The sequence below is a fragment of the Gouania willdenowi genome, chromosome 7 (assembly GCF_900634775.1).
Source record: "Gouania willdenowi chromosome 7, fGouWil2.1, whole genome shotgun sequence".
In the NCBI taxonomy this organism is placed as follows: domain Eukaryota; kingdom Metazoa; phylum Chordata; class Actinopteri; order Blenniiformes; family Gobiesocidae; genus Gouania; species Gouania willdenowi.
This window is the reverse complement of record NC_041050.1, coordinates 21,955,910-21,983,447: the sequence shown is the minus strand read 5'-3', so window position 1 is coordinate 21,983,447 and position 27,538 is coordinate 21,955,910. Positions and strand designations below refer to the sequence as shown.

The following is a 27,538-nucleotide window of genomic DNA, read 5'->3' as shown; positions in this document are numbered from 1 at the left end:
TAAGTTTGTCACATAAACTAAAAACAGAAATGTCTAAATGAGGACCAGACAGATGGGAGGTGTCACGATCCGGTTTCACACACAATAAAATATCCTTCCCAGCCCGTTACTTCACAGTTAGTAACTCTCAGAGAGTGCTCAAACTGCAAAGAGCATTTCCTACACAGCAGCCGGGACGGACAAGAGCATTTCTACAAACATGAGTCAAGGTTTGACAGAGGAACAATTTTTAGCCTTAAACTGTAGAAGAAGGGTTAGCTTGTTGTGCATTGATGGCTTTATTGGTGATGCAGATCCTCTCAAATATTCTGGGATACAATTGCATAACTAAAGACTGAGCGTAAACATGTCAGATCTGAGAAATTGCAGTGAAGTTAATTTAATGATCAGATTTTTATGCATTTGACAATTTAGATTCTTGTTTTTAATGCTGTAGGTTCACCTTTTTGTACATGTTGTTTTCTCTTTCATACAGCTTTGAAGATTGAGCGCTGTGATCTGAACATACAAATGAATCACAGCAACCATCACACTGAGCAGTTTGGAGAGGATCGTTTAATTGTCAGGAGGGGTCACCCATTCAGCATTACTTTATTGCTGTCTCCTGACAGCAAGGAGTTCAAAGCTGCTGAAACCAGGCTCACATTCATTGTGGAAACTGGTGCTTGTCAACTCAATTGAATGCACAAGAGCTAAATCTTATGTGCTTTTCAGTGTCAAAATGATTTACTATTTGTGTCTATCTTTGTATCACCAGGTCCCTTACCCAGAAAAGACTCAGACACTATGGTCTCTTTTAGTCTCAGTGAGTCTACAGTGGACTCTGAGTGGAGTGCATCTGCCAACAATCAAGCTGGAAACAGAATTTCAGTATCTATCAATTCTTCTCCTGATGCCCCCATTGGGATCTATTCGCTTACTGTGGCTCAAGAGATGCAGAAGACCTTTTTGGGACACTTTATTCTGCTTTTTAATGCCTGGTGTCCACGTAAGTGGAGAGGATTATACATGAATCATTTATTAAAGGAGGATCTTAAGGTTTTGTACCTTTGCATTGTGTGATTAACAGGAGATGGAGTATTCATGGACAGTGAGAGAAAGAGGCAGGAGTATGTTTTGGCCCAGCACGGACAGGTCTACAGAGGAACTTTCAAACGGATTAAAGGGTTACCTTGGAACTTTGGACAGGTACGCTATAATGTCATCAGGTGAGTAATTAAAGATATTACAATACCACGTGTAACCTAAGCCTATATCAATGGGTTTATATTCATATTAACAATGCAATACTGCTGTTGTTCTTTACAATTGTTTACACTAAGCTTCTGCTCTTTTTGGTCTCTTCAGTTTGATACAGGAATATTAGACATCTGCCTGAAGATTCTGGATAATAATCCAAAATTTGTGTCAGATGCGGACAGAGACTGTTCAGCCAGGAAGAACCCCATATATGTGACCAGAGTATTAAGTGCCATGGTAGGGCTGGTTTTGTTTGGTAACTGGCTAATCGTCACTGTTTAACCCCCTGTTTGGAAAAGCTCTTTATGCTCCTTAAACTTTTAATTTATTTTCAAAGTGATACTCGGAGTGAAAACAACCCATCCTCTTCATTGAAAATTGTGGCATATTGCTTTTTAAAACCTGGTGTAGGGGGACAAGGTATTTCAGAATGATAATATTAATTATTATTAATATTACATTAACAATAGCCGAGCTGCCATCTAAGATTGAGTTATAGTGTCTTAGATGACTTGAATAGTTATTAATATCTTGGTCATTCAGGGTGTGAATTCTTGTCAAACTGTCTCCTCTTCATTTGTGAACCATATTATTACATGAATCACAGACAAATAGTTAAGTTTAAACATTTATTAATCAAAGCAAAGAATAAATGGTAAAAAGAGAAAGCTTAGAGTGCTTTCACACATGCCTCTTTGCTCTGCACCATGCTTCGTTTCCTCGGATAGTCCGGTCTTTTTGCGATGTGAAAGCTCCCTTAAACTCTGGTGCTGAGCAAACAAGCGAAGTCTGGTCTGCTATAAAATGTAGGTCTCGGTTTGACTCTGAGCGAAGCATGGTGCGGACTTTTCCAATGTGAGAAAGCAACCTGGAGCAAATACTGTATAGGGCGAAGGACCAAAAACAGGACGTGACGTTGAAAGCAGTGCATCATGGGGACAAGGAAACATAAACAAAGTGGCATGCCATAAAACAAAACAAATAGACGAAGAAAATTGCATGTATAGATGGCGCGGGAACAAACATGGAGGAACGAGGAAATAAAAGCCTTGATTGAGATCTGGTCAGATGAGCATGTTTCTTAGCTGCTTGTAGGCACACAAAAATAATCATGTTTTTAAATTATTTAGCGAGAAAATGCTGGAACAGGGATTTAATAGGCAACTGGCCGTTTTGCTTGCGTGATGTGGTTTGGATACTTTGGTGCGTTTAGCAAAGAGCATATGTCAAAGTGTGTGTACGCGTGCGTGTGTGCATGCCCCATTGTGGGATCAGCATGGAGATAAAGTTCTGTGTCTGTCAGTACTTTAGGCCTAATTGGAATTTGAAGTTCAGAGTACCTTGAGTTCCGATGAGAGAGGCTGTTGTTCGTGTCTTTAGCTGACCATGTTGGTGAGCAGGGACTGTATCTGGAAAACGTAGTTGCTGATTGCAGAGTGCATCTGATGTGTCCAGTTCTGGACTTGGTTGGCCTTTCCACAGCTGGTTTCACAGCTGGTTCCGAGCCAGGCATTTCAACTTTAATTCTGGGCTCGTGGAAGGTCTGGTTCTCATTTATATACAGGCTTTAATCTTGTGTTAGCTCACAGCTCGGGCTCAGCAGCAGTCAGAGAAAGGAAGCTTTACCTCTGGAGTATGCAAAATGTTTAGTTAAAGGAGACATATCATGCATTTAAATCCTTCCTTTTTTACATATAAATCATACAGTTGTGGTCTATATAAAGCGTAACTGCAATGCTTGGGTCTGAATTCCTCATTATTATAGCTCTACAGGCTTTTCTACCCTTTTTCTGATGTGCTTCTGAGAGCAACTCGTTTTGGTGCGGTCTCTTTAAATGCAAATGAGACACTTCATACCCCGCCCCCTCTTCAGGATACAGAGGTGACGCTCGGTTCAACTCCACCCTGTTCGGCCATTTTTGTAGTTTGATAGAAGAGATACGATTGTCTCGTGGCGCATAAACTTTTTATTCACTCGTTATTTACAAAATGTCAACAACAGAAGACTTGTCCATCCAGCCTTACATGTTCCAGCCAGAGTCTGACCCGGCGGAGCGAGATGAAAATGAAGATGATGAACCTGCAGAACCCTAACAAGTGAGCTAGCACAAGCACCGAGCTAACGCTAGCGCCAAGCTAACGTCACAAAATGCATTTTAATACAGTCTTTTCGGAGACAGAAACGGCAAAATGAAATGACTAAAAAGTTTAGACAAATTAAATCACGTAGGCCATATCATCAAGGATCTAAAACGAGCACACAGCGCTAACATATGAAGACGGTGCAACTGCTAATGCTAACAAAACATTGACAGGGACGTCTTATCGTCACACTTTTTAGCGTTATTTACAGCTTACCGAAGTGCTCTGTTCGTCTCCAAAGATAGAAGGAATTGAACCCTCAATCAGACAAAGTCTTTCAGCAAATCCTTCTTTATACTGGCGGAGGTTGCAGAAGCAGTCATCCTTGAAATGACTTTACCCACAGATGTGGGTACATTTCCGTGAAAAATAAAACTCAACCAGGCATTTCGAAAAGGTTCTGATGCTGGGAGATGGTGTAATGAAGCGTGTGGGTTACTACATCCAACAACCAAACATTTTGACTTGTCCTCTCGTAACTTCTGCATCCTGGAGCTTGGACTACAAAATAAAAGCGAGAAATAAAAATGGCGGATTGCTCGAAGTGTTGGGCCTGGAGTCGATGTCCTAATTTGGCAGTTCCGCTGCAAATACTGTGATATTATTGTTCAAAAAACGTAATAGAGAATAGAGAAATTGAAACAGATTGAAAATTATGACCAAAACAGAATATAAAGAAAAAGTACCTGAAGAGACTAATTTGAACTTTTCTGTACTTCTAAACACTCTAAATATACAACAAAATGCATTTAAGGGCTAAAAAAGTGGATTTAGCATGATATGTCCCCTTTAAAGTCTAATGAAACAAAACACTGTGATGTTACAAAGAAAATATAAAAGTGAAGAATACATTGCGATGGGGCACTAATGCCAGCGTCAGCAAAATCCAAAGATTTGATTTTTGCACTTGGTCTTATAATGGTGATGTCATACTTTATGCGGGTTTAAGCATTTACCATTAGTCGACATTCTTGCGGCAGCCAATGAAATTGCTTTGGGTGGCTGTGTACTTGTGATTGGTTTGTGGGCGTGTTCTGTGGGTGTGGTGAAAAATACTTTTTGAAAGATTTGAGAAAAAGAAGTTTAAATATCGCAGAACACTGTCAGATTCTAACCTTCAAAGCAAGATGGGAGCAGAGATCATGGTTTTCTGGTCAGTTTAACACTAAACACAATATACTGCTTGCAACATTACTGAGAGAAAATCATAAGGAACACTTAAGACGTAACTTTACTGTAGGTAACCTTACTGTGGGAATTTTCTGGTTTCTTGTGAAACAGTGTAGGAGAAATACATTTTAACTTTGCATTACAAATCTGTGTCCACCTATAAAGCATGCTCATTGTTAATTCTTTGGAGGAAAGCAGAGTATCCGTGCCTTAGTCAGTGACATGCAGGGGGGCAAAGTGTTAGGTCGTAAATTTGCCTTAGTCAGTGAGAGAAAGGAGGGGGAAAGGCAAAGGGTTAGATTCACTGTTCCTGTAGTAAAAATAGGTGCTGTGCTATTCGTTACTATGTTAAATTCTGCAGCATGATATAAGGTCGCCGACTACCAAGTCAAATTCCTTGTGCTTACTTAAAAACTGTACTGGGCCAATAAAACATTTCTGATTCTGATTCTGAAATTGTACAGCTGTTGTATATAGATTAAGATTTGAGCTAAATTTTGTGTCACGCGCAAACTGCTGAGGAATTCTCAGCTGCACCATAAACACAGCCATCCTCATTTAACCATTTTTAGTTATGTACCTTTTCCATCGGAAATAAATTCTTATATCACCACAGAAGAAATTAGTATACAGTGAATGAAACAAATGTAAATAATAAGCCTTTAAGACAAGTTCATTTAAGCCATTTAGACAAAAACATGTCAATAAATTGCAAAATCACATTTTTGAGAATACACCTGAAACACAATGGAAATTATGTTATAAGAAGTCTGACTTGTTATAACAATTTGGTTGAATGCAACATTATCTCATGTATGATTAGGTTTCTTTACTTTCTTTCCCTCTTCTGACGCTTTGCTCACAGATTAACAGTAACAATGACAGAGGGGTGTTGGTGGGAGAGTGGGGCGACTTCACAGGTGGGGCTCATCCAGGCTCATGGATCGGCAGTGGGGACATCCTGCGAAAGTGGGCAGAGAGTGGACCGGTCCGCTACGGCCAGTGCTGGGTGTTTGCTGCTGTGGCTTGCACAGGTTGGAGTTCAGTGACTCACCACTCGAACAATTCATTTTACATGTTTTTACTTACTACTGTCATGTAACATGGCTCTGCTTCTTCCTTCAGTGTCCCGTGCCCTGGGCATCCCATGTCGAGTGGTTACTAACTTTGGATCGGCCCATGATACTGACGCCAACCTGCTGATTGAAAACTTCTATGATGAAGATGGTGAGAGGATGTCAGGAGGTGATTCAGTGTGGTGAGTGCACAGCACACTACCACTCTGCCATTTTAGTGCAACTACATTTCATCACAGCAGCTATACGATATTTTTTTCCTCACTGTTTTCAGGAACTTCCATGTTTGGGTTGACAGCTGGATGACCCGTCCTGACATGGGGGAGGAGTTTAGTGGGTGGCAAACCAGTGATCCCACCCCGCAGGAGACAAGTGAAGGTAACTTATATAAACACTGCATGGCTGCTTGGTTACCTTGTATTTCATGCACAGTTACTGACCACAATTTTTGTTTACATTGTTGGTCAAAAACATATGGGTTTTTGTTGTGGTTCACCTCAAACTTTTGCCTGCTTGAGTATGCTATGTTGACATGGTCACATACAAACCCATGACACAGGTGAAAGAGAAGTTTTCTATTTTTACTTCTGCACTTGACACCATTGTGCTGGTTTCTTTGGAGTTCTGTGACTTGCCAAACGCATAAAATATAATCAGACATGTACCTTTCATTGTTAGGACCCGAGCACAAACGGTGCATAGAACCCTACTGTAATGCAAGTAGTTTTTATCATTATTATTATTATTCTTATATAGGAAGTGATTGCATTTTTGAGGGCCTATTGGGACTGGTGAAAAATGTTATATTTTGGGGAATTATATTGCACATGGGAATGGCAAAATGACTCATTAGCGCCACCTTGAAAATTGGCCTTTAGTGTAGTTAATACAAGTAGTTTCATGTACAGCTACAAAATTTGATACACATATGTATCACGACAAGACAAACAAAATTCCCTAATAAACCTTTTACCCAAAATAAAACAGGAAGCCGCAATTTTAAATAAACTTTGAGGATTTTGCTAATTTTTAAGAGCTATGGACGCATACAGGTTAACTATAAAACACTTAAAATTTGGCCAGTATATACAACAGGCTACTGTTGTATATACTGGCTAAAGTTATGAAAATCTACTTCAAAAGTCTCAGGACATAGCCCTGGTTTCGCCATGAAACATCACGTGCTGCTTATAGCATGCTGCAATCTGCATCAAACTTTACATGTTTGATCAGAGTCCTGTTCTGATCACATCCATATGTCAATATTCATTCATAGACATAGCGCCACCTCCTGGCGATGGGAAATGTCATGTTTTACACACTGATGTGCTGTTATTAGCAGGTTGACCGTGTTCACCTCAAATGTGGTGACATAAGCCTTAAGGCATTGGTGATGATTCATGCAGAAAACTGTGACCTTATGTCAAGCGGCTTGTCTGTGGCAAAATTCACAAGAGTCCAGGTCTGATTACATCCACATTTTGAAATGTATTCATAGTCATAGCGCCACCTATTAGTAACATTGGTACATTTGCAGTTACATTTGCTCCAAACTTAGTAATATAATACTTAAAATTGCTCAGCTGAATCTTGAGACCTTGACCTATGTGCATTTTTTAATGTATTAAATGTAAAATATAAATGTTAAATGTTAGGGGTGCCGTTTGTAAAGTTTCACATGCAAAAAAACCAAGCAGCTTTATGCCACATTTAGCAGCGTTGTTTGTAAAAGTTGTGCATGCTAAAATAAACAGTTAAACCACGTTTAAAAAACCTATGTGCATTTTTTAATGTTTTAAATGTTAAATGTTAAATGTAAATGTTAAATTGCTCACCAAGTGTAACGCCAAATGTTTCAAAATGGAATCATTCATTCAAATTGGATCATGTGGCCCCACCCTAACCTCTGCACCTCGATGCGTGAGAAGAAGAAGAAAAACATGGTGACAACACAAACTGTAGGTAAACCCTCACCTACTGCACCTTAATTGTTAATAATTATTAACTAATTATTAACAATTAGTTAATAATTGTAATTTTTTAACTAATTTGGGACGGAGTTACTTAGTTAGCCAGACCGACAAGCTACCGTTTGTCAGTGTGACTTGGATGCTAGCAAAGGTTATGTGACCCACAGTAAAGGTTGTCTATGGTATATTAGTTAGCAGTGGTGGCCTAGCGGTTAAGGAAGCGAGCTTGTAATCGAAGGCTTACTTTTTTGAATCTCACCTGGGCCATCTCCGTGGGATGTTAAGCAAGTCCCTTAACCCAAAGTGCTACACTGTGGCAGCCGACTGCTCATGCTCATGAGTTAAATACAGAGAACACCTTTTTGTGTATGTAGCTGTACATATATGATCATCTATCATCTTCTTCTAACGTTATCTTGACTGCTAGCTAGGGTTTACCAGGCCTTTTACTTTTAGCATAAGGCAAGGCTGTAACAAAGATAAAAAAGCAAAAAAAATCTAGCTTTACTTCACTAAATTTGGCCCTCAGAGAATTTTAAATTTAAAAAATTTTCACGCCAGTGGCAGTCGCTCACATGTCACGTGATGCCCCTAATTCCTGGTGAGAACACTGAGTGCAGTCAGTTATAGGCCTGTACATTATTATTAAATGTACACATGAATGAGGTCAAGTTAAAGATTGCATTTAGTATTTTATTTTATATTATATTATATGATGCATTGTTGGAATTTCAGTGCGAAATAAATATTTTTATAATTTATTATAAATTTTTGAAGCATTGGTATTATTTTGTACAATTACATCTGCCATCCATCCCACGAAGTACTGGTGCTCGATCAGGAAACCTGGGCTGAAGGCAAGTCAGAACATACACAAAGGAAGTTGTATGCTTGCCTTTTTCATCATTTTTTGTTACACCCAGAGGAAATACTCGGACAAGGTTAGATCAGACTGGCCTTGTTGGAAAAATTTCATTTTCCAAAGAATCTTCCGAAGACCAACTGAAAAGTGAAATTACAGCTATCTTCAGAGTATCATTTGGATTAACAGAGCATCACATACTCCCATTTCACTAGTGATGAAACCAAGAGTCACCTCCAATTTCCCATGGGGTGGTAAAGAAGTTGCCTCAATCTGTTCCAGCAGCTATCTGTACATTGTTGCAGAAATAGAACTTCCAGCACAGGTGAGCATGTTGCATAATGTGGCATAGAGCACAGTGAGACACATTAGCGTACAGCTTTGCAGCCCTCCTGTACATTTCCTCAGAACTTGAATAGTAACTCCTGGACCCACAATCCACCACTGCACACAGGAAATAACATAACTACAGTTAGGTATTTGGACAGTTACAGTCTTCTAATTGTGGCTCTGTACACCACTACAATAGATGGCACATAAAAGTGCTGCAACAACAAGAGCTTTAAAGCAATGAAATAAAACAGGTGCAGTGGCTGGCGATGTGCACCTGTCCAGGTTGGTTGCAGCACACCAATAGCCAAGAAGGAAGAAGAGAAATTCAGCCCCATGGGTAATAAAATGTACATGTTCTTGGTTTTATGTCATTTAAAATGACATTTGCACCATTTCTTACCAAACATAAGACTGTATTTTGTTTTCATGATTAGTCAAAGCTGAAAATCCACTTTCACACAAGTACAAGGTTGCAAAGGGCATCATGATCTTGACAGCACATTTGGCTAGTGCAAAGTAATCTTGTCACCATTAGAGATTGGTGCTCTATTCATATTTTTAATTATCATTCACGTAACTTCTTTGACAATTTGCGTACCCCTGGGGATACCCGTACCCCACTTTGTGAACCTAGGCTGTAATATATTATTTCAAAACGTAATAAAAGCATAATTTTGATACTGGTTAAAAAAAAAAAATCAAGAATGTGTGTTATTCAAATGTTTATTTTCACTTTTTAACTCATGTCAAATTTGCCTTCCATATGTTTATGATGTTTTCTGCAAGAACTTTGACCAAAGAAGAAATCATAGGAATAGTAAAGGCACACAGTGAGAGGGTGGTCACAACAGCCTACAGACCGATCTACATCAGCCGAGGGAATGTTAGGACAACTGTCCTCAGACAGTTTTCCAGAGGTAGATTTGCTGAGGGTACCGGTATGCTGTAAGTGACTTTTGCCAGCGATGAACACACAGAGAAAGCAGAATATCTTCCGTCTACTTGGAAAAGCTGTCTTTAAAAACAGTGGAGCATTTGAAGGTAATTCTTTTTTGCAGTGTTATGTACACAATTTTACATGCACATCTATGCTGTGGTTTTAAATGTTTGGTAACACTTTCGTTTAGGGAACACCTATTAACCATTAATTAGTTGCTTAGTAGCATGCAAATTAGTCACATATTGATTCTTAATTCGTCATTATTAAGTACTTATTAATGCCTTATTCTGCATGGCCTTATTATACAACCAGTAAGAGTTAGGGTTAACGTTAACTCTAATCCTAACCCTAACCCTGTTTGGACTGCGAGACTCCCATTAAGTGTATAATAAGGCATTAATAAGAATAAGGCATTAATAAGTAATTAATAAGGCATCAATAATCACTTAATGATGACTAATTAAGAGCCAATGTTACTAATGCTGATAAGCAACTAATTCATGGTTAATAGGTGTTCTCTAAACTAAAGTGTTACCAAATGTTTTATAAAAAAAATCAAAAAACATTATTTATAATGCCCTCCAATAATTCACAGCAGTTTCTGCAGTATACATCATTAATGAGAAACAATGCTGTTGTGACTAAGCTACATACGCATAGATCAGATTCGCATGCAAACAGCTGTCATTTCTCCTGATGTTCAGTATCAATATGATATTGAAATTTGTGTTGCCCTCTTTGATTTGGGATACCTGAGGCCATAGTTCAGTTGACTGTATGGTTGTTACATTTTTAGTATTACAAAAAACTCTTTTTTGCACAATTCTTTTTTTGCTCTTTTCTCCCAGAGTCTGCAAATGGATTAGTTCCAAAAATGAATATTTCACATGCTCAGAATGGAGTGTACAAAACTATTGGACAGATGATGTCAACCATCATAGTCCAGGGTGGGGAACCTCCAGCCCTCCTTTCTCCTTTGGTTGTAGACTACCTAATGACAGACAACGTCTTTCAGATGAATGTCACTTCAGATGACGTAGCTGACATGGAACTGAGAGAGGCCCTGAAGACGGTATGATAGTGTGATTGGTGTGAATAATTTTATTTTGGTTTATTCATACTTTTAGGTATTTATTTTAACTGGTGTGTGCATCTCTCTTATTCTTCTATTTTCATTACGCAGTTGGAGGTTCACAAAGCAACATCCAAGCATCAACTGGATCAAGCCATGCAATGTTGTGACTCATAGAGAAGAATAGAAGAAGAATAGAATAGCCTTTTATTACCATTACATAACATGTAATGAGATAGAGCTCCCCATAAAAATACAAACATAAAAATAAACAATGTATGTACAATATAAATAGATTTTAAAAAAGTTCACATACACTCATATCAGTATTAACATAATACTGTGCCAGCGTATTGCATAGAAACTATTGCACATTGCCCAGTATATTGCACTAGTCAGATAATATTGCATAACAGTGTATGGTATTGTAGATTTAGTGCATATGAGAGTTCAGAGTGGTTATGCCTTTCGGAAAGAAACTGTTCTTGAGTCTGTTTGTTCTAGCTTTGATACATCTGTAGTGCCTACCAGAGGGCAACAGGTTGAACATGTGGAAGCCAGGGTGTGAACTGTCCTTGATGATGCTATGTGCTCTGTTGAGGCAGCGTGAGGTGTAGATGTCCGTCAGGGAGGGGAGAGGGCAGCCAATAATCCTTTGAGCCGTTTTTATTACCCTCTGAAGCCTCCTCCTATCTGCCTCAGTGCAGCTCCCGTACCATACAGTTATACAGTACGTGAGCAGGCTCTCGATGGTCGAGCGGTAAAAGGTCAGCAGCAGTTTTGAGTCCAGGTTGTGCTTCCTGAGGACTCTCAGGAAATGTAGTGTCTGTTGGGACTTCTTGGTAACCGCAGAGATGTTGTTTGACCAGGAGAGGTCCGCAGAGATGAGGACACCGAGGAACCTGAAGGTGTGGACCCTTTCCACACACTCACTGTTGATGTAGAGGGTGGCAGGGTCTGCTCTGTGCCTCCGGAAGTCCACGACAATCTCCTTGGTCTTTGTGATGTTAAGCTGCAGGTTGTTAGCAGAGCACCACGCTGTCAGCTTCAGGACCTCCTCTCTGTAGGCTGACTCGTGGTGCCTTGAGATCAGACCAACCACTGTGGTGTCATCAGCAAATTTCACAGTGATGTTGCTCTCATGGGTTGGCCTGCAGTCGTAGGTGTAGAGACAGTACAGGAGGGGACTCAGCACGCAGCCCTGTGGAGAGCCAGTACTCAGTGTGCGGGTGGAGGAGAGGTGGGGTCCAAGTCTCACAGTCTGGGGCCGGTTGGTCAGAAAGTCTCTTATCCAGGCACATGTGAGAGGGGGGAGGCCCAGGGTGTTCAGCTTGGTGATCAAAATGTCTGGGATGATTGTGTTAAATGCTGAGCTATAGTCCACAAAGAGCATCCTCACATAGCTCTGCTGGTGTTCCAGATGGATGAGTGCAGAATGGAGGGCTATGGCGATGGCATCCTCTGTGGATCTATTAGTCCGATATGCAAATTGGTGGGTGTCGAGGGTGGAGGGGAGACAACCTTTGATGTGATGAAGAACCAGTCTCTCAAAGCATTTCATCACTATAGGTGTTAGGGCCACCGGACGGTAATCATTGTGGCTGACAGGAGACAACTTCTTTGGCACGGGAATGATTGTGGCAGATTTTAGGCAGGGGGGGATGACTGCTTGGTTCAGGGAGAGATTGAAAATCCTATTGAAGATGGGCGTGAGCTGGTGGGCACATGCTCTGAGCACCTTGCCAGGTACTCCATCTGGACCAGCAGCCTTCCTGGGGTTCACTGCCAGGAGCACCCTTCTGACGTCACGCTCCTCAATAGTGAGTGAAGAGGTGCTGGAACCTGGTGGGGGCGGGGCTGAGGCTGGTAAGTGCTGTGGGGTCTCAAAACGAGCAAAGAAGTAGTTGAGCTCCTCTGCCAGTGAAGCACTTCCATCCACTGTTGGTACATCACAGCCCCTGTTTGTGATGTTCTGTAGCCCCTGCCACACCTGCCGTGGGTTACACTCAAACCATTGCACTGTTGCCATTTGCACTGTTCTTGTTCACACCATTGTTAATGTTATTACATTCTAACTGCTGTGTATGAGGCACTGATACAAAACATATGTCAATCTTCTTTATGTGACCAGATTTGCAGCAATATTTGTGAAATTTGTGATGATTTGAAAAAAATATCACAAATGTGTTTTTTTGCTAAATTTAGCTTTACACTTGGTGAGTGATTTAACGTTTACATTTAACATTTAACGTTTAAAACATTAAAAAATGCACATAGGTTTTTAAAATGTGGTTTGTTGCTAAATGTTGCAAAAAGCAGCTGTTTATTTTAGCATGCGCATCTTTTACAAATGGTACTGCTAAATGTTGCAACTTTTACAAACGTCGCCGCTAAATGTGGCAAAAAGCTGCTGTTTTTTTTTGCATGCAAATCTTTACAAATGGCGCCCCATAGATGATGTGCTACGCTTATGGTAGTTATTGAGGGTTTGTAGAGCTAAGTAGATGCTATTTAATTATAGCAGCTTTCATTTGTATGCCAAAAAATTTGTGAAAATTTAACCCAGCCATCATTGACAGTCACAGCACCACCTATTGGTAAAAGGAAATCATAGGCATTTAGGGTTCTATTCTCCCGTCTGGACTTAAGCGCTTTTTTGCACGCCTGCAGTTACGTGCTTCTCTCCTACGCATTTTATCCGGGCCAGGCCGCTGACACGCCCACCGCGTAAAGTAGGCGGTGATTTTATTGGGCTGTCTAGAAATCACGGGACCTGGAATTTTCCCAACATTTGTAAATGTGATTGAAATAAGTGAAAATGATAAAGTTCACTTTTAATTTGATAAACAATGTAACATGTTGATTTGATCAGATCATTGATCAGATTATTGCAGTGTGACTGAGTCACAGTTAAAATCTCTTTCCTTGATCATCATCACCTTCATCATCATCATCATAACTGTAAAGCGTGACCAAGTTAGATGCGTTGGAGATATGAGGAAATAACCTGGTTGCAGAGCGTCCTGCTTTAATACAGAGGGATGTTTGCAGTGAAACAGAACTATTGGCTTCCATAATACGCAGTTATAAATATTAATTGTATAAAGCGACCTGAGCTGAGCCTCATTAAAATATGTGTGGGAACAGTTTCTGGTCCATCCTCATCCACATATGACAACTTGTTTCACTCTGTAGTGAATCAAACTGTGACTTTACGTTGGACATAGTATGAAAATAGTTGAATCACTGTGACCAACGTGGACAGAAGTCTGCGTCTGTCAGAGTTTTAATTAATCATGCAGCAGTGATGCTCGAGTCTGTGTGGCTTCAAATGTAACTAAGGCCATATTTCTAGAGATCACATTACCCCTGTATTATCCTCTCTGCATTGGCTTCCCATAAAATATAGAATAGAATTCAAGATTCTTCTTCTCACTTATAAAGCCCTAAATGGACAGGCACCAGTCTATCTCAAGGAGCTTGTAGTGCCATACAATCCCCCCAGAACACTACGCTCTCAAAATGCTGGACTACTCGTTGTTCCATTTGTCTCTAAAAGTAGTATAGGAGGAAGAGCTTTCAGTTATTAGGCCCCACTTCTCTGGAACCATCTACCAACCACGGTTCGGGGGGCAGACACCCTCTCTACCTTTAAGGTTAGGCTCAAAACATTCCTCTTTGGTAAAGCTTTTAGTTAGGAACCAGCTCATAGCTCATAGTTAAGATGCAATAGGCATAGACTGCCGGGGGGGTCTGGCATGCTCGGTTGGAGAGGGCATTAAGAGAGATGTCATTTAGGTTAGAGAGGGACCGGAGAGGGTCCCATTTCTCTCTCTAACACTCCCTCTATGTCTGCTTCTTCCCTTGTGTGTTTGCTCCTGTACTCCTTCTGGCTTTTGTCTTGCAGGTCCGTGGGATCCTCAGTGTGGAGTTACAGAGTCTCAACAACTCTGTCTCCACCCTCTCCTCTGCACACACCCAACACAGCATAACGTGGATGGCTGTTCATCATAGGAATGGGATCCACACAAGGTTCCTGCTGCTTAACAGAAGGTTTTCCTTGCCGCCATGATGAATTCATGTTGGGTGTGGGATACATATGTATGTGTATATACGTATATATGCATATGTGTGCATCCATAAAATGAAGAGTCCGTCCTTAAGACTGCTCTACTGTAAAGTGCCTTGAGATACCGTTGGTTATGATTTGGTGCTATACAAATAAAAGATTGATTGATTGATTGGTTGATTCTAGTGCAATATAATGTTTCACCTTATTGGGGCGCTGCACTTATTCCAGGATTAGAAGCGCGTTAGAGTAAAAGGACTTACACACACCGGAGAATGCGCGTAAAGCCAGATTTGAATGGGAACACCCACATTTCAGGGCTGCTCCACCCACAGTGAGTAACTGGGATGAAGGCGCGCAGTGACTGACTTAAGTACAGGGGGAGAATAGTACACAGTCAAAAACAGCACCGCTGCGTGGTTTTTTGGACTTACGCACATGGGAGAATAGAGCCCTATATTTGCACAGAACATTGCAGGAAAGTTTGTGATGTAATCCTTGAAAATGGTCAGCTATGTCTCAACACCTCAAAATTTCTGCCACACCCCGACATGCAACACACCTCAACGTGTGCCACATCCCGACATACGTGTGGTTGCGAGGGTCCATTCAACTCTGCTTGCAGCTTTTTTTTTTTTTTTTTTTTTTTTTTTTTTTTTGGCTCTAGTGGCCTTTATATGACAGTTGCTTGACAGGAAGGGGGTGAGAGAGAGCAGGGAATGACATGCAGGAAAGGGTCCCAGGCTGGGAATCGAACCTGGACCCGCTGCAGGTGAGGAGCTACAGCCTCCGTACATGGGGCGGGCGCTCAACCCACTGAGCTACACACCGCCCCTGCTTGCAGCTTTAATTAGAATTTATACAGTATACAGTTTATAGTTTATTTTACCTTTAACCATTGCGCACACTATTAGTTTGGCTGTTTTGAATTCCACAAGACCTTCTAAAAACAGTGGATTTCCTGGATTTCTGGCCCTTACAGGTATTTTCTGTTGTGGGCCAGCATCAGTGAAGGCCATCAGAGAAGGAGAGCTGACAAAGAAATATGATGTCCCTTTTATTTTTGCTGAGGTGAGATTAACTTAACATTTTAAATTACATTTCATTGTAAACATTTTTTATATATAGAGACAGAGTTGTTTTTTTTACTCTGACGATCATCCATGAGGGAAGCAGGGAGCTAGAGGCTTTTTCAGATTGCTCAGGTTGGGAGGCAGGTCATATCCTGGAGAAGTAGATATTTCATTGTAGGGCCAACGCACCTCCTCCATGAACCGCCACCTTAACGTGGTGGAGGGGTTTGAGTACCCGAATGATCCTGGGAGCTATGTTGTCGGGGGCTTAATGTCCCTGGTAGGGTCTCCCAAGGCAAACAGGTCCCAGGTGACGGCTCCGACTAAGAGCGGTTCAATAGCCATATATGTACATTAAAAAACAAAGGCAGTTCACGTCGCCCGGATTGGCGCTACCGGGGCCCCACCTTGGAGCCAGGCCCGGGGTTGGGGCTCAAGTGCACCGGGCCTGTTATTAGCCTGACAGGTGAAGGTAAGTCCAACGAAAACCTCTATGGCCAACAAAGTGACTCAAAATAGCCCAACATATATTTTTTTGGAATGTGTAAAAGGAAAGTAATATGTTTTAACCAGTGTCCAAGTATTGTCTTGTTATATACTGTACCGAGGATGGTAAGAGGGTTTTATTTGTTTAGCAATAAACTTTAGGTACTTCAATAATCATCATGCAACTTGAGCAATCTGATCAGAATGTGAATTACAGTATATCTGATTGAAAAAAGTGTCCTGAAAAAAGTATCTTCTAATGAGCTTTACACACCACCCTCACCAGTAAAAAGGCATTGAAATGAAATGGAATTTCCAGGAAACTAAACATATTTTCTTCCTCTTTTTTTATTTTTCTATTTTTTGTAAAATAAAAATATGCAAGTGTATTGAATCAAGCACTGAATCAAAATTCAGGCTCCTGAGTATATTTTAATGTACATCAGTTTATCTCCTTTTGGGGCTCTCTACACAAATGTAAATACAGCCCTACATGCAATTACAAAGCCAGCACTATTACAGCCGTCTGTAGTGAGGAAACCACCTGGCGTGTCCTAACATACTACTGTGGGAGATAAACCCTTTAAAAAAAGTGTTTCCCAACATGTTTTCTACATAATTAACCATCACAGGTCCTCTTTGTCTATGTATGTATCAGGTCAATGCAGATATTGTGGATCTGGTGCGCCTCTCAAATGGAGAGTTCATCAAGTTCAGTGGATCCACAACATCAGTCGGACGTTTTATCAGCACCAAGGCTGTGGGCACTGATGAACGACGAGACATCACACATCACTACAAGTATCCAGAAGGTCCCACAAACTCCATCAAGCAGAATTGTACTACAATAAGAGCCATGAGTCAGGGGTAATCTTGGTGGTTTGCAGGCTCCACAGAGGAGAGGCAGGTGTTTGAGAAGGCCAAGCACCACAACAAGCTGCAGCAGCGAGGAGAAGAGCCGGGGCTCCATCTTAAGGTTAGTTACTGACATTATACACATGAATAAATAAATAAATAAACAAACAAAGGGAACACTTAGACCAATTCAGGGGTCCCGACCCCCTGGGAGGTCACAAGATGCTGAGTGGGGGTCACGAGATGATTTGAAGCATGCTTCTATTATTACGTACTTTGAGTTTGATGTTCTATTCTAGATATATTGATTTAATATGAAAGTAGTTATACCTTTGTACTTGAACAGCTCCAGTTTATAATCACATTTTCACTGTTATTTCAGCTCCTTGTTGTCCATTTTTCATTTACTAAAGTAAAATTAAATCTAGGCTAATTTTGCATATTATCAGTAGTTTGGTATGCTTTGTTGGATTCACTGAAGGATCCAGAAGAAGTACATTTGGTTCTTTTATTTTGAGAGATGGTACTTGTCTCTTTTGGATCTATAACATCTATAATTGTCGCAACCATGATAATGTAGGTATAGTTTTTAGAGATGGATGACTGTTCAGTTTAAATAAAGAAATGTTTTAATTTTATCAACAGGCCTACAGTTGTACTTCATAATTTCAATGTTAATGGTTTGTGTATTTTTAAATTTTGTAGCATATTCAGTTCCCTAGATTAGTTTAGAATCAGATTACAATTTTAAGCCCGCCTCCTCAACCGTTACGCCCCCACTAGCAGCATTATTTAAACTGTAATGTGTCCTGTGAGAATCAATCAATCAATCAATCTCAATCAATCTTTATTTGTATAGCGCCAAATCATAACCAATGGTATCTCAAGGCACTTTACAGTAGAGCAGTCTTAAGGACGGACTCTTCATTTTATGGATACACACATATGCATATATACGTATATACACATACATATGTATCCCACACCCAACATGAATTCATCATGGCGGCAAGGAAAACCTTCTGTTAAGCAGCAGGAACCTTGTGTGGATCCCATTCCTATGATGAATCAAAGCTTTGAGTATAACGTTCCTTTATTATAGAATAGACAAAGTCGGAAAGCAGGGCCAGAAGAAAGAGGTTAACGAGAAGGAGAGTGTAGGGGGTAAGTGGATAGCAAGATGCATCCCCTTTGTAAAAAAAACAAAACAAATCACCTACTGCTGACAGGTACTGTATGCCTCAGCTGCCCTAATGTTTGAGCACCTTTGACCCAAGTATACATTATTGGTTTTTTTTATTGCGTTCGCAACCAAAGTCTACTTGTGCAAAAAAAAAATTAAATATAGCATAACAAATTGTAATTATAGTAATTACTATCACAGATCAGAGTAATGGGTATTAGTAAGCCACAGAGGCATCTTCAGAACCAGGCTGATCCCACCACAGTGCTCAACAGAATACCACAGGAAATCATACCTGCCTGTGACAATCAAAGTGTACAGTTCCTCTCTTTAACCCAACAGCTTCTTGATTTTACAGTGTAGTTGGTAGATGGCTCACTATACTATTCTTGCATTTATCCGTATTTCATTTGTACATTTGTGTTGTATTTTACTGGAGGTGTGCACTTTTATTTAATTGTTTTAACTGTTTTCTTTTTCTTTTCTATGTTTTAGCGTTTCTTCTTTTCATTCGAAATATTTCTGCATTCATAAAAAAGCAGTTTCCCCCAGGGATCAATAAAGTATTTCTGATTTTGATTTTCAAAGTTAAAATTGCAGAGCCCAGCTGCTGCTGTTTCAACCCGGTTCATGAATCCATTTTCTAATTTTTTTTGTGCTGCTTGGAATTACTTTTACTTGTGCTTCTTGGTGCAAAAATACGCTTCAGATGGAAAAAAAACTCATGCCAGAATACAAGCTGCCACTGTGAAAACCAGAGGACTTGACCATTGCACTAACTGAAGCTTTTGGTTTCCTCTAACTGAAGCTGGTTAGTTTGAGGTTGATTAGGATCGATTCTGCGGAAAATAGTAATGGTTCAGGATTCGGGTTGGGTTATAGAAAGGGAAATAACTTCCAATTTAAATACATAAGGTAAAAATTCCTTTCAAGCAGTACAAAAAGATCTTTTCCTAGCAGCACGAAAAATGTATTGAAATTGTGTTGGCATGCATAGAACAATAGATTTTTTCATTACAGTTTTTCTCCATTGGTTTGACTCATATCTTGAAACCAAACTTACATTCTCAAAACAACATGGACAACCTCTAAATCTCTTGGCAATTGTTTACAACAGAATGGAAGTTTTCCTTCATTTTATCAAATTGCAAATATCTTAGTACCGTATTTTCCAAGCTATTGAATGCACCGCTGTACTGGCCGCATTCCAATAATTTAGCAATTTTCCATTAAAAATCCACTGTTTGTTTCTTTCTATTATAAACCGGCTGATTTCTTTACCCGGAGTGTTTCAGCGCTCTGTGTGTGTGGCTGAGATATCTTACATTTGAAACCTTATAGTACTTTTTATTCGCTCTTCCCACCGTGAATGCATACGAGCCAGCACCGGTCCCCTCTCCAAATTTATTACCGGTATTTGATTATTATTTAAACAATCAGCAACCTTATTTTATATAAAAACATAAATATATAAATGAAAACAAATATTCAACAGTTGACTTCTGCTGTCACTTGCTCCCACGCAATTTCCCTCCCTCTTCATTTTTTAAGGTACATAACAACCACAAAAGTGAAAACTCAATGTTCAAAGAAACTATACCAAGATACAACTGACATGATTTCAAAAACTTTAGTCCAGTAATTTGACGGTTGCAGACAGAGCCAAAAAGTATGTATTCAATTTTTTGAATCAAGTTGGATGTTGGCATTTGTCACATGAAGGTGAAACGTTTGTGTATATTTTTGGTGTCATATATTTGATGCAGAAATTTGCACTGGATAAGACTATGTTTAACGCAAATCGAAGATTTATGCCAGGCATGCCCAATGTCCGGCCCCCGGGCCAAATCTGGCCCGTGTCCAAATTTCCACCGGCCCAAAGCATCCTGTCATAAAATCAATAATATGTGGCCCGCCAGCACAGTTTTTTACTGAGGTCGAATTTATTAAAGACTGCATGATGCAAATAGTGGAGAAAATTTGTCCTGAGAAAAAGCAAGAGTTTGCCAATGTTAGCCTGGGTCGTAGCACTGTGGCACAGAGGATTGAAGAAATTTAATCTGATATCAAGAGACAGTTAGAGGCAAAAGGAGTGGAGTTTGACTTTTTTTCGTTAGCATGTGACGAAAGTACGGATGCGTCTGACACCGCTCAGTTACTGAATTTTTTGAGAGGAGTGGACAATAAAATGAATGTGAGTGAAGAGCTTCCTGACCTTCAGAGCCTTAAGGACCAAATGAGAGGAATAGATTTGTTTGCTTCTGTTTGTTCCACCATAGATGACATGAATCTACAATGGAATAAAATCACTGGGATTAGTACGGACGGCGCACCTGCCATGGTTGGTGAGCAAAGTGGGCTATCAACGCTAGACTGCAAAAAAGTCAGTGAAGAAGGAGGCAAAGCGATAAAACTTCACTGTATTATTCACCAACAAGTTCTATGTGCCAAACATCTGAAATATGATCACGTTATGAAACCTGTGATAAAGGCTATTAATTATATTCGCTCCAGAGCCCTGTGCCACCGCCAGTTCCAGCAGTTTCTCCTCAACATCCACGCTGAATATAGAGATGTTGTGTATCACAATGACATAAGATGGCTCAGTCGGGGGTCTGCACTGCAGCGATTCTACTCCCTCAGAAAGGAGATCGGACAATTCCTGACACAAAAGAGACAACCGATGCCGGAAATCTCTGATCCTGTTTGGCTGGCTGATTTTGGATTTTTAGTTGACATAACACGACATCTGAACGCACTGAACACGAGCCTTCAGGGGCAAAATGCAGTGGTAAGCCAACTGTATTCCTACATTAAGGTTTTTGGGACAAAGCTGCTACTTTTCCAAAGGCACCTGACTCAAACGCAGCCCAATACCACACATTTCCCATCACTGCAGGAAATTATGACCAGTTTTCAAGAGAAAAATAGAGAGATTCGGACACTTGCGAAGAAAATACTGAGCTTGTTTGACTCGACATACTTGTACGAGAAGACGTTCTCGGTTATGAACATTAACAAGAACCGCGTGAGGACAAGACTAAGTGACTCTCACCTGCGTGACATCTTGCGCATCAAAACCACCGCTTTTGAGCCAGACCTGGCCTGTTGACTGCAGTCGAAACACCAATATCACCCTTCTTATTAATGCAGGTAATTTTTTTTATTCTGAGGAGAATAAACTCCAAAGTCTCAGTGAATTGATTTTTGATCAGACCACAGTTTTATCAAATTTCTGCTATCTGATTTGACTGTACTATTCTTTGTCAAAACAAATGTCAACAAAGTGATATAGTTACATATTAACATGTTAATTTACAATGGTAATGGTTCGAGGAATGTCTGGCCGAATTGTCGGCCCCCATACACTTTCATCTGACCAAATCTGGCCGTCTTTGCAAAAAGTTTGGACTCCCCTGATTTATGCACTATAACAATAACATTTAAGTGAACAAGTACCGTATTTTTCGGACTATAAGGCGCACTTAGAATTCTTTAATTTTCTCAAAAATCGACAATGCGCCTTATAATCAGGCCTGACAACCGTCTAAATTCTTATCGTGTTCTAAGAGCCGCCGACATAGAAGAGTTCAAGTTAGAAACATATAGAAGCAAATCATCTCCATATAAAGAAATCTTGGTTTCTACACCATGTCTAAGTATTCCTCTAATTATGTATGAAATTAATATGTCAAAATGTTTTAGTACAACTTTGATAAACGATGAAGCTGCACCACTTGATGGATTTTTGGCGCTTCGTAGTCAGGCGCCTCGTGGAGTGATATGTACCAGTACTGTGCTTGAACATACTGAACTGAAAAAGTGAGTGTAATGTTCTATAGACACTGTTGGCTAGCTAGCCTCTCGTCGTGGTCGTTAGCTACACTTTCCAGAGCCATAATGGTGGACCCGAATGAGATGTTTTTGGTCTCCAGAAGTGCCAATGCCCTTGTGACCTCCCTTTTTACAACCTCTGCAACTGTAGTTTCAAAACTCCTGATAATATCTCTGTGCATCTCCTCCATCATCTCTTTCATGTTAGCTAGCAATGTGCAACTCGCCACCGGCATAGCAAACGTCTCCTGCTCGAGTTACCTCGAGTATTCATACCAGTCTCTGTTCTCCTGATTGTAAATGCCGACTCAGTGAAGTGATGATCAATAATTGCACTACTCAGCAGATTTGTGTCCCTAAACACAGTGAGCTGGTGCAGAAATTTTAAGAAAATCACCCATTCTAGCGGAACCGCTGCAAAACACGCCATCAGTGGCACCCGAATCTTGCTTTTGAATGTTCAGTTCACCGTGATGTTCAATGATTGCGAATCCTGCCAAACATGTTTATATATTAGGGCTGGGACTTTATTGCGTTAATTGTGATTAATTACGTACAGAAAAATAATGAACTAAACTAGATATTGCAGTTAGTCACTTTTTTTTTTCACTCCAAACAGCGCTGAACCTTTCTCATTTCACAAGTTCCCTGTATACCCATAATACTGATACACAGACTACGGAAGAACCAGAGGAGAAGTCGTTGCTTTGCTTTGCGGGTGTTCATTGTAATTTTTAATAACACCAGATGGAAAACAAAAGCCCAGTTGTGTGCAAATTATGCAAGAAAGACTGGAGCTTTTGGAGCCTCTGCCGTCACCTTAAAGCTGCAGTTTCTAGAATCCTCTCTCTGCTCTGTTTTGAAACCGAAACTGAAACTGAACCTTCCTTAGCGGTATTTTTTGTGAACGCTGTTAGCGACTTTTTTCTAAATAAACACTAGTGACAAATGTATGGACTTTAACTTGTGTTATTGGAGATTTTTCTGGTGTTTTAGAGGCATGAATGCACGTATCACTCTGTAGTTACTGTCCTGAGCAGCAGCTGCTGCTGTCGGCTCGTCCAGAGAGCCAGAGAACACACAGAAGCGGCTGTGAGCCCAGCTGCCTGTCGCTCTGAGCGGACTGACAACCATCACTTCGCATCCTGACTATTAAACTAATTCACCATGAATAAGCTTCTCTCTTTACACGCGGTCCATCCCATCTGTCCTCACTCTCTCTCTCTCTGACACCAGTGTGTGTGTTTGTGGATTTAAACTGTCGCTTCTCTGCCTCGGTCTGCCTTTTTCCATTTGATTTGCTGTTTTACTGTTGTGTCTAACGCTGTTATGGAGACTTCTGCTTGGCCGTCCGTCATTACACTTTTACTACCGAGGGTTCGTGAACGCACCTGACTTCAGTTGAGCAACCAATAGTAACGCCAAAAACAGCTCATGGAGCACACGTGTTGGTAGAAAGATCTCTGATTGGCTCTGAGCATCACCCTCCTGGATTTATAAACTTCATATACAGAGCCAGGAGAAGGAGAAGAGATTCACTGTCCACTCAGAACACCTTGGATTACAATATGCTCAAAGATGAATATGGATTTTTGACGCTAAAAAGAAGTTACAAACTTTAACTTTAATGCTCAACATGTTGAGGTCAACACGGTCAGCTGGCATGAACACTCAGACAGTGCCAGCTGCAACATGTTCCGAGCAGGCAGTGTTGCTGATTCACGCTCAAGATGACAGGGTAGGAACTTTATCTTGTGCTATTGTGCTATCTGTTGGTAGAAAGATCTCTGATTGGCTGAAATCCAGTGTCACGCTCCTGTATATACAATACAATAAGATGATTATGAATTTTTTACCAAATAAAACAAAAAAAACTATTTTACAAACTGCAGCTTTAAGAAAAGGTGTTAGGAGAGGAGTTAGGAATAGGCAATCACGTTTGTTTTGACAAATCCACTAGGTGACGTAATAATCTGACGGCCGCGATGGTTAGTGATGTCTGCCACCGTGAAAAAACTACAAATTTCCGAAAATGGACTAAAACTGCATTTATAACCCTTTCCACTGATATAATCTCAAAAATGGCAATAACTAAGGTGCATCGCGCTGGCAGTATCAAAAAAAAAAAAAAAAAAAGGTGACCTGGGGCGCTCTGGGGAACTGGGTCGATGCGCCTGGGGGCTGGCGATGCGGCGTGCAGCGTCCCCTTGTTACCCTGGGCGGCCGGGGGTGTGGTCGTTGTCCTTGGACGGGCTGCTCCCGGTACTGCTTCTGTTCTGGGTCCTTCTGGCCTGGAGTCCGGCCCCTGCCGGCTCTGGGCCCGCTGGCGAGTGCCGATAGCGGGGGATTGGGTGCGAGGGTGGGGGTGGTGTGGTGGATGTTGGTGGGTGGCCTTGGGGTTGGGGGTTGGGGTCGGTGGCGGGGTGCGTTGGGTCCTCGGCTCCTTAGTGCTTTCTCGGGTGTGTATGTGGGGGGCAGTGGCTGCCTCTCGACTTGGTGTCTTGGGGGCGTCTGGGGGCTGCTCAGCCGGGGGGGGTTGCCTGGGCTCCCTGGCCCCCGCTCTTTCTGCTTGCCTGGCTGCATCTACGGATCCAGGGCAGTGCTTGGGTTTGCAGTGGCGGTTCTTGCACATCGGTCTACGATGCACTAGCATGCCTTGAACTGTGAGATAAAACTCGTAGTGAGCTTAACTTTAGACACGTTGATCCCAAATACCTGTTTTAGGTATTACCACTCACTCCTTCCATTTTCCTACCTTGAATCTCTCCTCCCTGCACCCTTCCCCCTCTACCTCCCCCCCACCCCCCTCACCCAGGTGTAACACTGCCCTCTCTTTTTATATTCTCCCTTTAATAAAGTGTTTCTTACCCTTCCTTAGGGAGGGCTGGTGATGGTCACAATTATGCAATAAAATAAATTCAATCATTTTATTGTAATAACAAAACATGCATTGCTGTCTAAAAACGATTGCACTTCTTGTAGTGTTGACCTTTGACAGCATGTGCAGACAAAAAAAAAAAAAAAGAGAATGTCCGGTCTGTTTGAAGAAATTAGCCAAAGCAATTCTTTGCATTTTTGGTGGCACTGGCTATGGGAAAATGAATTTAGTTTTGAAGCACGAGTGAACAGTTTTGAAAGAGATATGAGCTTTAGCAAGTGAGTTCAGTTGCGCTACACGCCACACTTTCATGATCCCCCATGCCACTGTTTAATACTTTTTTATATATTGTTTAAAGCTGAAATGATTTATATTTGCATTTAATATGAATTGAATGCTCAAAGTTAATAGATTATTGTGTTTACATACTGTTTACAGACAATAACAATAAACAACTTTATATTTTTTATGATGATTGTTGTTATGCTTCGAGTTACTGTTTATTTTTTATTAGATCAAGCTGGCTGACAACATGAGTATAGGCTCAAACTTTGAAGTGAATGCAATCCTTACAAACAACTGCATGAAGACTAAGACCTGCAGTTTCCTCTTCATTGCCCGGGCAGTCGGATATAATGGCAAACAAGGCGAGAGCTGTGGGTTTGCATCGGACAAAGTGGAGGTGCCATCTGGAGAAGGTTTGATCTGATTTTTACCTGTTTCATTCTTAAAAAGTCCAAACAGTAATATTCAGTGGAATATTTCATTTTTAGAAAGGCACTTGTCTCTTAAACTGGAGTATGACTCTTACGGAGGAGTGATCACCTCTGATAGGCTGATCCAGCTTTCTGCCATCACCATTGATAAGCAGACCATTGATTTCCATAAGGCAGAGAAGACAATTGTGCTTGATGAACCGGATATAGGAATCAAGGTAAGGAGATACTCAGTGGTTGACAACGCTGCTTCACAGATTTAGTTTGACTCCTGGTGGACAGGCCTTGATGTATCTGAGATGATTTTACATGTGTGTGATGGAACTGTATCGGATTGTAATGTGACCTTAGTTATTTGGAAATGTTGTGATTCTTGGCTGATTATGTGTTTATCCTCCTCTGTGCAGCTGCTGGGAGAAGCCAAAGTGGACCAACCTGTGACTGCACACCTGACTCTGTTAAACTCTTTACCCGAGCCACTGCAGAACTGTAGCTTCACCATAGAGGGTCTCGGCCTCACTGATGGCAAGCCCATAGGATTGAAGTAAGTTCTCCAACCTAAGTCTACACAACTGCGCTTCCGTTCTTTTGATTTTAAATTTACTGGCTGTTGATGCTAATTGTTTACTGCTTATTTACTTCATGCAGGGTTGGAACCGTGGGGCCCAAAGAAGAGGCCAAGGCCGACATTGAGTTCAGACCCTCCAGTGCTGGACCGAGTATGCTCCTGGTCAACTTTGACAGCAACAAATTAAAGAACATCAAGAGCTTTATAAATATTTTTGTGCAACAATGAAAATTACATAGTTCAACGGCACCCACATTATAACTGATCATTAATTTAAATAACAAATGGGAAAATTTGATTTTATGTTATGTCCATAATCTTGTGTTTATTTTGTCTCCTGCAGTAAAAGCTGAGCTTCATTGCTTAACACCCTGATCTCTGTAGGGACACTTTGTAGTTCTTTGAAGCATTGGTTTTACTGATAACATTTCTCAATTAACACTAGAAGTCCCACAGAGGTGTCAAATGAACTTTTTACCTATAAAACCCAGAGAGGTGTCATTTGACCCAAAGGATTTGAGCTAACGCCTGTCCTCAGCTGCTTTTGTTATGTCAATGAGACAGTAAGTGTCGCACCACAGGAGGGGCCCTGCATCCTGGGTTCAGGAAGAATTTCAGTTAATATATAGTTATATACAGTTGCATTGATATTTTAACTCTTTTTGGGTTTTTTTACATGTGTTAATGGACTATGTAAGAAATACATATTTAAAATTCTCATAAGGTGGAGGCTTTAACCCTCTATGACACAGCAACCTTTTTTTGTCATTTTTTGTATAACATCTACAATTTTTCTGGTTACTTTTTTTATTTTTAAATGCCAACTTTCCAACACAAGCTTCATTCAAAAAGAACACAAAAATTATTTATTTTTAATGACTGTGTGGTGGAAGCAGTCAGCTATTTATTCCCCACAGCACAAAAGGCTGCATGAAAATATGCTATTCCTATAGGTATGGAAATTATCCCAGCTCCTCCCTACCCCACCCCAACCTGTGAACATACTGCGAACACATTCTGAACATGCTATGATTTCATCAAAGTTCATAAATTCTGATGCACATCAGTGTCT

General features: G+C 40.7%; 1 protein-coding gene across 2 annotated transcripts; it reads left to right on the top strand.

Annotated features, from left to right (window-relative positions):
• Nucleotides 1-93: 93 nt before the first annotated feature.
• Nucleotides 94-26,899, top strand: LOC114466478 (protein-glutamine gamma-glutamyltransferase 2-like). 2 transcript variants are annotated; one of them, XM_028451945.1, is made up of 15 exons: nucleotides 94-209; nucleotides 476-661; nucleotides 758-988; nucleotides 1,070-1,188; nucleotides 1,348-1,476; nucleotides 5,417-5,585; nucleotides 5,677-5,809; nucleotides 5,902-6,005; nucleotides 15,856-15,944; nucleotides 17,091-17,244; nucleotides 17,320-17,408; nucleotides 25,697-25,880; nucleotides 25,956-26,116; nucleotides 26,306-26,442; nucleotides 26,547-26,899. In XM_028451945.1, exons 1-15 carry the CDS (start codon nucleotides 200-202, stop codon nucleotides 26,692-26,694), a joined length of 2,043 nt encoding a protein of 680 aa, XP_028307746.1. In that variant the 5' UTR covers nucleotides 94-199; the 3' UTR covers nucleotides 26,695-26,899. The 2 variants fall into 2 exon arrangements, with proteins under 2 accessions (XP_028307746.1, XP_028307745.1); XM_028451944.1 differs by having other exon boundaries at nucleotides 5,417-5,591.
• Nucleotides 26,900-27,538: the final 639 nt, after the last annotated feature.

Bases quoted from the DNA above. Each gene is read 5' to 3' on its own strand.
- LOC114466478 (XM_028451944.1), top strand. The intron at 989-1,069 runs GTAAGTGGAGAG...TGTGATTAACAG, and splicing joins TTTTAATGCCTGGTGTCCAC to GAGATGGAGTATTCATGGAC. The intron at 26,117-26,305 runs GTAAGGAGATAC...TCCTCTGTGCAG, and splicing joins AACCGGATATAGGAATCAAG to CTGCTGGGAGAAGCCAAAGT.